The 10023-nt window shown below is 42.8% G+C and overlaps 1 protein-coding gene across 1 annotated transcript in view; it reads left to right on the forward strand.

Annotated features, from left to right (window-relative positions):
* Positions 1-4778: 4778 nt before the first annotated feature.
* Syt10 (synaptotagmin 10) overlaps positions 4779-10023 on the forward strand; it is a 60315-nt gene continuing 55070 nt past the window's right edge. The window contains exon 1 of the mRNA XM_005354327.3: positions 4779-5070. Coding sequence (XP_005354384.1) covers positions 4920-5070 — 151 coding nt within the window. The 5' untranslated portion in view covers positions 4779-4919. The remainder of the gene's footprint in view (positions 5071-10023) is intronic.

The following is a 10023-nucleotide window of genomic DNA, read 5'->3' on the forward strand; positions in this document are numbered from 1 at the left end:
TATTGAGTGCTCAACATTACCTCTAGGCATTTCTCTTAGAACCATCATCTCCAAGCCAGTTTCTCTTACACATCATACAGAAGCCACGGGAAAGCAGGCAGTGACAGGAGTCATTGAAAGGGATGGCTTTGTAGTGGTGTTGCTGCTGCTGTTGTTATTTGACAGGATTTCACTATGTAATCCTGTCTGGCTTGGGATTCACAGGTATGAATGCCACCATGTTAGGCATGGTTTAAACTAAGGTACAGTAGAATAATGTACTTGTAACAATCAGTGCTCAATGGCTGTCACTCTAAACAGTGCAGTACAGCAGGATTCTCCTTCTCTGTGTGTGGATCAGGACATGAAAACATGTCTGGACTGAAGGCATTTACTTTTTAAGCTGAAATAACTGGCAAGATGTAAGAATAATAAAGACTTCATATTTAAATTCTTGTCATCTTGGCTTTCAACACCAGGGCAGGGTATGACTTTGAATGTAGTGCTTTCTCCCAACTCCTACTGAGGTATTAACAAATGGCAGGTAGCAATGTCTTATGAATGATTTGTGGAAAGGAGCCAACAACAGAGAGAAGAGACGGGCCATAAGGGCATTCACTGTAGAAGAAAGAAGAGCTTCCAGTGAAGGATCACCTGAGGCAGCGATTCTCTGTCTGTGGTTCCAGACCTCTCAAGGGTGGAGTGACCCCTGTGAAGGGGTCACTTAAGACCATCAGAAAACACTGATATTTACATTAGGATTCATAATAGTAGCAAAATTACAGTTATGAAGCACCAACAGAATGAACTGATGGTTGGGAGCAGCATTAGGAAGGCTGAGACTCACCGAGAAGTTTACGCAGGTTACAGAGATACAAATGAGAGTAGCATTGGGCCAGGACACTGTAAACAAACACCTTCAGAATGTGTTTACTTAACGCTAAGGCAGAAATCAAACGTAAGAGAGTTGTTAGAGGGCTCTGCATCTCTCTGCCTCTGCATCTGTCACTTTGCTTAAGCAAGTGGACTCTGGAAGCGGTATAAAAGACAAATTACTCATCTGTCCCTCCACAGGGCGTTTTGCTCAGCCAGTGCCTCCAGAAGCACACAATGCGCTGCACACTGTTCTACCCAGACTGCAGATAAGTGAAGGGCAAGGACGATTGGAAAATGCTCTACTAAAATGTGTTGCTTAACTTCTAGCGTACCGTAGATAGCCAATGTTTTTAAACTTGCAGTTTAATATTTTTTATTTCTATCTAGAAACCACCACTCATTATGCAATAAAGAAAAATATCAAATAAAACCTGCAGATTTTAGTGTCTCTTAATCCATGGTAAAAATAGTCTCAGACCACCCAGTTTCCTATGAATCAGGTAAAAATGATTCAACTAATGAGCACTTACTCACAGCACTGCAGTGCCTCGTTCTTACTGTGAGCTTTACCATATCGTCCACCCGACAGACAGGAACCACGGATTGACTAGTAGCTTAAAATAAAACTATACATTTTACCAGAATGGGCAAGCAAACAAGTTCAGGATGTTCCTTCTCAGAAATTATGTCTCCCTTGCCTAATAATAGATAATCAAATCCTCGGGTTACAATATGGGAACAAACCACAGGAAAATGTGAGGGTTTTTTTCCTCTATTTTCCTTTTATTGAAACGGATTTCTTATTAGCACGAGATTATTCTGATTTTACCTTCCCCCAACTCCGCCCAGATTCTCCCTGACCACACTTCCCATACAAGTCCACACCCTTTCTCTCTCTTGTCAGAAAGCAGGCATCTAAAAACTAATAGTAAAATAGAAAAGATAAAGGAGGCAGAAATCTTTATTAAATAAATAAATAAATAAAAATAAAAAATAAAAAAAATAAAAAATAAAATTAAAAAAAAGATAAAATGTGGATTATGACAAAACAGAAGAAAAAGAGTTAATGGAGAACACATGGAGATGCAGGGACGCATACATAAATCCCATAAAACACAAAACCATGAGCCATAATATATACACAAAGGAATTGTAAGGTTAAAACAAAAAACCCTGAGGCAAAGGACCTACAAAGAAATGTCAATGAGTTAGCTTAGTGTTGACCATCTACTGCTGGGCATGTGGCCTGGCCTTAAGTGTGGTTTGTATCCCCAGTGAGACCCTGTTGGAGAAAACGAACTTTAATTTGCAAGCAGTTACCAATTGGAGATAGTGTCTGGGTAATGGGTGGGGGTTTGTATCTACTTCTCAGCACTAGGACCCCGAATGTGGCCCAGACCTGCGCAGGCTCTGTGAGTTTATATGTGTGCTGTTGCTGTTGTGTTTGGAGGGCCTTGTTTCTTTGGTGTCCTCCCATCCACTCTGGCTCTTACAATCTTTTTGCTTCCTCACCTGAAGGGTTCCCTAAGCCCTGAAAGGAGGGATTTGGTGGCAACATCCCATAAAGGATTGACTATTCTAGAGTCTCTCTTTCTATGCACATTGTCTAGCTATGGATCTTGTATTTATTCCTGTCTACTGTAGAAGGAAGCTTCTCTGATGATGGCTGAGCAAAGAGGCACTGATCTATGAGTATAGCAGAATGCCATTAGTAGCTCCTATGTAGTCTAACTAGTCTGAGGTTCTTGGGCACCCAAGCACCATTGTGTATGAGTTCTATCTCCTGGAGTAGGATGTGCATGCAATCAGATATTAGTTGGTTATTCCCACAACTTCTGTACCAATACTACCCCAGTATATCTTGCAGGCAGGTCACAATTGTAGATGGAAGGGTTTATAGCTGGGTTGGTGTTTACCTTTCTCCTTTGGAAGCCTTCAGAGTACCTGCCAATACCATGAACACTAGTTCATAGGGGTGCAGGCCCTAGATAGGTGATAGATTCACTTCTCCATGTTCAGTGAGTTGTGTAGATGGTGTCTGTATCAATAGGGTTTACTGTCAGCAATAGCTTGGGTTGTTTGGGAGTTTCCATAGGGCCGCTTTGGACAACGACTCTATTAGATTTAACTTATTCCTGGAACTGGAGGCTCGTTTGGTGCTGAGAGATGTCCAGGTGGGGCTCTGTTTCCTCTATCATTTGGCAATGTCCGTTTGATCACTTTCATATACATATAAATTTTAGAGGCTTCTACTGTATTAAGTTTCTATATGAACCCCCAAGTGGCTGTTAAGTGTCCCTGGCCTATTCCCTCTCTCGCCTCTGGCTTCCCTCCTTATCCCCCTTTGATAATCTATCCCAGTACCCCTCCCTTGTGGTGGTTTGAACGAGAATGGCCCCCACAGGCTCACGGATTTGAATACTTAATCACCTGGAAGTGGTACTATTTGAACCGATCAGGAGGTGAGAGCCTGTCAGGTGTGGCCACTGGGGTTCCTGGGTTCAAAAGTCTTTCTGGATACTGGGAATTGACCCAAGAAATAGGGACAGGCTAGAAGGAGTAGTGGGGCTGAGAGGGTTCCTGAGGTGGAGGGAGGAAAGCAGGGTGCGCAGCAGGCTCTAAATAGTCCCCTCGAGATAAGGATCTAAGAGGAAGGTGAGGCCCAGCAGGTGGCCTGCTTCAGGTCCTGCGTGGGGCTAGGAAATTAGATTTGGAGGACGGGAAGAAAGTGAAGATTGCCTACCTGATTCCCAGGCTAGTAAAGCCAGAAGGTTTCCAGGGAGAACCTCCGAAGTTTGAAGGCTGAACCAAAGGGGTCCGGTGAGGGTCTAAGACAGTGGTAACGCTCTGCTTTATCTGCTTTATCCCTGGAAACCCTGAGAACGTGGCCAAGAGGGAGGCGGGGCGACAGCAGCTGGCCTGCTCCACAGCTGGGGATAAGACTGGGGGAACCGGAATTGGCGGACCTAGGGAAGGTGAAGATCAATCATCCACCTTGACTGGCCGGCTCGAAAGTGGTTTTTAAAACTAAGTGGTTGCATTTATCAAAGCCTGTGGCAACTGTTTTCTAATTTTATTTTGTATATTCAGCTTCATTGGTAGTTTTCACCCATTTGGATTAGAGAAATTCAGACAGGGGGAGTCATGATGCCCCAATTAATGCCTTTTATTCTAGACAGGCTGAGAAAAAAGACTTCAAAACAATGTCTTTACAAATAAGCCCGTGCCGGTAGCAGACTGCACTTACCCTGATCCCCCACACTCCTCCTTTTGTCACGGAAATCTTGTCTTTGCACTGTTTAAGTCGCTAAGAAAAGAGGAAGGGGGATCAAGTCGCGCATCTCTGTCACCAGTTAAGATTTTAATAAATAAAACCCTGACGGGTGACATGTTTCGTTCTATTATCTACCTGAGAGGGCTGAATGCGATGAATTAAAGATGCCCTGTTCTCAGCACCAGGTAAACCAGCTTCGGAGGAACCAAACTGCTGTTGATTAGATGTTCTCACCTAGAATGCTCCCAATCCCTTAATCATCATTGTCCCAAGTGGTTTGAAAACAAATTTTAAACAGATGTCCCTCCGCTTTGCATGGACCTGTCCTCTGGTTACTCTTGCATTTTTTTAAAAATATATATATTTTCATCAGTTCTGGAATGGGGAATGACTTTTTTTTTTTTTTTTTAAGAGATGCAGACTCTGGGAGAGACCAGGAAAAGTTGGATTGCAAGGAAAAGATGAGAAGAGGGTAACGGGGCTTCAGGTGGGTGTGGGGGAACCGCGTGAGGGTCGGGTCACCGCTGCCCCCGCTGCCCGCGCGAGCCTGCGATTGGCCGCGCCGCCTAGCACCCGGGGAGGCGCCGCTCCGCGCGCCACCGCCCCTCGCTCCCTGCCGGCTGGGCTCCGCGCGCCTCCGAGCGCTCCGAGGAGAAGCGCAGACCTGGCAACAGCGTCCATCTGTGCGCGCCGCCCTCCTGCGCCCTAGCCCGCCATGGGGCCAATTTGCAACTCCTAGGGCTCAGCCTAGGGCCAAGAGAAATCCGAGAAGCAACAAGGAGAAGCCAAGATGAGTTTCCGCAAGGAGGATGGCGTGAGCAGCTTGTGCCAGAAGGCACTGCACATCATCACCGAGCTGTGCTTCGCGGGCCAGGTGGAGTGGGACAAGTGCTCGGGCATCTTTCCCGCCGATAGGGCCAGCCAGGGAGGAGGTGGCACAGGTAAGGGGATCGACTTGAGCTGTCCCGGACAAGAGGTATCTTTGGGGCAAGCTTCCTGGCTGGCGCCTGTCTCGCTCGGCCAGGGCGACTTGCTCGCTTAGTTTGTCGCCAGCACCTGCTGGTCTCTGCTCCTAGGCGGATCTCACGCTCTCCCACCTGCTGCTCTGGCGCCCCAGGGACTCGATGCCCTGGCTCGTCCTGCCGGTCGCAAATGGGACCACCAGGCCTGGCGGGAGAATCTGCACTTGGCCTCAAGGAACCTGCTCATAGAACTGAGTCGGCCCTAAAATGCAGAAAGGGTCCCTCAGCTATAACTTTCGGATGCAACCTGTCGAGCTCTCTAAAGCTTCCAAGGCCTTTCATAACGCACATGTAATTTTCTAGTACTTCTTGGCAGCGATGGCTAAAGGGTAGGGATTATTGATACCTGCCGCTCAGGTCACTTGTCAAGGAAAAGAGATTCTAAAATCCTTTCCACACTACTTACAGGTCTCCAGAGCCATGGAAGCAAATGATGGGGGGAGGGAGGAGGCAAGGGGGATGGGGGAGAGAGGAGGAGTTGTGATCAAATGACCCCAGGGTCACTTAATCGCTTTCGGAGATGTACTGTTTCCTTCTGTAGAGTCCTTGTGGCATCCGCTTTGTTTTCTCCCGTCCTTTTGGTCCCTGGGCAAGGGTTTCTGGCTTGAGAAGGGAAAATAGCTAGGGCAACAGGTAAACGCAACCCCAAAGTCAGGCTCAGGAGAGCGGAAAACACAGTTACTGCTCCACCATCCACGCCGGGCACTAGACAAAGGAAGGGAGAGGTGGTGGGGTGGTAATGGGTTTGATTTAGCTGGGACTTAGGGCTGTTTACATGGACCATCTCTAAGGTTTTCAAAGGCTCTGCTGATGGCAACAGAAGCAGAGAGGGGGGTTGTCTGAGCCTGTCAGAGTCAGGGATTCATGAAGCAGAAGGAAACATTATTGCTGCTGTCAGTGTGATAGGGGCAGGCAGTTTTTGAATGTATGAACACAACCCAACGTCATTTCTGTTGTTTAGTGGGTGTTAGAGTCTTGAGAGTAAATGGAACTGAACAGAACAGTGGAAGGGGCCATTTAAACAGTGTGTGTGTGTGTGTGTGTGTGTGTGTGTGTGTGTGTGTGTGTTATGCCTGATGTGATGTGCTAGGGTGTAATAAATACCGACATGCCGGGACTGTAGAGATTTCTAGAAAGATCTCTAGAGCTCTTCTGAAATGTCTTTAAGGGACCATTACGCCAAGGCTGAGAGCTCAGGAAGCGAGAATACTTCATTCTAAGGACGTGCGTCTTTGTCACTTACATTTGTTGCTGAGGCTACAGCTCTTAATTCTTATTCTTTCTTGACCCTTGTGACCACAAACCAAGAAGTGGGTTCCTTGCGCTCATTGGCAGCAATGTGGAAATTGCTTTACGATTGGAAACTAGAACAGGACTGGGTTCTAAACTGTCCAAAATGTGTGATTGTGTAAATTCAGGGTAAAACATGTTATATAAACTGGAGAAAGAGTTCTGAGGTTATCCTAATCACTGTAGGGCTTCACTCTAGCCCTAATTCCATAAGACATTCTCTCGGGAACGAAGATGAAGAAAAACAACTCTTAGCAATGGTGTGACTATATGTCTCTCTTTAAGGAAAACACATACTATAAAAGTAGAATGTTATGTCTAATATGTGAACATACAGAATAGCTCTCACTAGACAGGAGTAGTCCATAAACTGCATATGACATATGAAGATAGACAAGATTCCTCTCCTTTTTCAATTTGTAAATTGCAAAACAGTTAAAAACAAACTGCTCTGATTTTAAAGTAGCATCCCAATATTAATGGATCATTGAAGCAGATTCAATGATTATTTGCTAAAGGTTTGATCCCATCAGCTAGGCACTTGGACGCACGTTGTTCTGTAAATTGTCTTACAGTGAGTTCCCTTTATTATGGCTCCTACATAAAAGCACTTCCAATAGTTGATGCCGACTGCATTGTAGACAGAACACCAGTGACTGCTATTGAAACAGCTAATGGCTCACTTTTAAAGGAACCATTACATGGTATTAGACTTACATTACAGTAACAATCTCGAAATTTGAAATTGCATCACTGTTCATTCCTTCATATAGTGATAGCAAGAGAAAGGGTCACGTGATCCCAGATAACATCATCACCACAGTAAGGGAGCTAGATTTCGAGTTTATAACTAAGACAGAGATGCAACCCCTGAGGGTTCACAGTCCAGCCAACCAAGTCTAGATATCGATAAAATGTTTAAGATTTAGATTGTTGCGGCTAATGTTAATTAAACTGCCCATTTAAAATGCCTTATAAAAGTCACTCTATGAATCAACATAGTACTATGAAGTCCATCATGTGTAAGTTTTAGAAAATTAGATGTGGGAGAAGTTTAAAAACAACAACAAAGAAAACCACTGATTGATTGGTGTCTTCTTCCCCAAAACAGATATGTCACCCTACAAATTCACTTAGTGCACAGGATATAATTGAGAAAGTTTATGAAAAATGCAAAAATATTAGCTTTGTCTTGGGTATTATTTCTAAAATATACCATAATAGTATGCAGAATCATGTTAAAGTGGTTTTAGGCTCATTTCTGGATAGTCTTTGATTGCTGCTGATTGCTTATTGAGTTTAAGAAGCTTGAACTGCCTGAGAGTCAGAGCTGCTAATCCACAAGCTAATCAAGTTCATTGAAGTTTAATGTCACAACTCACACCATAGCTGTGGATAGCTAACCTTAATATAAATATTTTAATGAGCATTTAATCCATCAGTGTTCAGATTTTTGTGTACAATTTCAATATGTGAATACAATTCTTTAAAAAAAGGATACATTATTCCAAGTTTTTTTCTATTCTTTAGAAGCACATTAATGAGGAGATATTTAGCCAAAAAAAATTCTTTCTAGTCGACATTGATACAGTTAATGTGCACGTTAAGCCCATAAATATATGCCTAGAAAAATCTGAGTGCATTCTAAGAACTCAATAAATATTTGCGTACAGTAAAATTATAGCAAAGTAGGAAGTCTGTATAAAAAACAAATACCCTTTGAGTTATAATGAGGAGGTGTCCCAGTTAGAAGCTGATAAAAAAAAAATCTGAAGTGCACTTAATAAACCCAGTCTACTGAGCTGGAAGTGCAAACACTTTACCTTAACCTGTACTAGATAAACTCAAATCACTACTTCAGCCTACAGCCAAGCATCACAAGAAGATTATACCAATATTGCTAACCTAAGAAAAGGCCAGCATTCCAAATTCAAAATATGATCTCTACCTTATCTCTTGTACCATTATAAATAAAAAATCGTGGATCAGAGCCACTCGGTGGCAATTGTCTGCATTTTGAGAGTATAAGAAGACTCTCTAGATTCACGTTGATAGGATTAATGTGTACTTTAAATCACTAGGATCCAATGTCTTCGAAGACAGAGCTTTGTTTCCTGTAACATCCCCCATACTGGAAAGATCCGGGGCGCAGACTAGAGACTGGATAATTTGTTAAATGAATAAAATGGTTTCCGTAATGACCCCAAGAGCGAAGGAGCATGTGGCTTAAGGAGCAAGGACTTGATGCAATAAAAACCCACCACTAAAACTTTTGCTAGTTATTCAAGCTTAACTAGGAAACATTATTTTGTAGATATGAAAACAGAAGCAAAAAAACAGTTTACACTTTAATTACAAATCACAACTAGTTACTGATGAATATATTTAAGAACCTAGACCTGCCGGGCAGGGGTGCATACACCTTTAATCTCAGTACTCGGGAAGCAGAGGCAGGCAGATCTCTGTGAGTTTGAGGCCAGTCTGGTCTACAAGAGCTAGTTCCAGGACAGACTCCAAAGCTACAGAGAAACCCTGTCTTCAAAAACAAAAAAGAACTTTCTTAAATCCTAGCTGTTATAGCAAATACTGGTAAACTGGAATTTTAACTAATTTTTTTTAGATTTATTTATTTATTATGTATACAACATTCCTTCCAAGTATACCTGCACACCAGAAGGGGGCACCAGATCTCATTACAGATGGCTGTGAGCCACCATGTGATTGCTGGGAATTGAACTCAGGACCTCTGGAAGAGCAGTCAGTGCTCTTAACTGCTGAGCCTTCTTGCCAGTCCCGAATTTTAACTATTTAACGATTCCATTTATTCTGTTCTCTATAATGTATGAGAAGGCACCAACAAAATTTCCCACTTAAAATTAACTCAAAGCCAGAACCTTTCTTCATGTTAGATTTCCTACCCTCCAAATAGAAGATAGGTTATTCAACTTGTCGCACTTGAGCATATGCATTCATGTACACCTAAGTGTGTGCAACTATCTGCTCATGTTCTAGTCTAAATAGAATTGATTCCTATTAACAATAAAAGCATATAAAAGATTACTATTATTAATGATATTATTATTATTATTATTTTATGTGTATTGGTGTTTTCCCTGCATATATGCCTGTGCCCCATGTGTGCACAGGCCAGCATGTCAGAGCCCCTGGAGCCAGAGTTACAAACGGCTGACAATTGCAAGGTGGGTGCTAGGAACCAAACCTGGGTTCTCTGCTGAGCAAGTTCTCTAACCCAATGCAAAGGAGTTTTCTGTATTAAATGTAGGTAATGTTGAATTCATACAGTTTCACATGTGTCTCTTTTTATGTGCTCATAGCCAAATGTATAATGGAGGAAAATGTTAGAACAAAATAAATTATTTTTCTAATTCATAATTATTTTTTCAAAGATCAGTAAAAGTTCTGATTTGTATATTTTCCTGTCAGATTTAGGAACTAACAGTCTCTTTGGTTACTAAAATTTATAATCGCGAAACCATGAAAGCAGAGTGACGGGAAGGGAAGAAAGGACCACTTGTTATGTTTTTGTTGAATAAGAAACATTACTGCCAGTTCTTTTTTTTT

The sequence above is a fragment of the Microtus ochrogaster genome, chromosome 15 (assembly GCF_000317375.1).
Source record: "Microtus ochrogaster isolate Prairie Vole_2 chromosome 15, MicOch1.0, whole genome shotgun sequence".
Taxonomy (NCBI): domain Eukaryota; kingdom Metazoa; phylum Chordata; class Mammalia; order Rodentia; family Cricetidae; genus Microtus; species Microtus ochrogaster.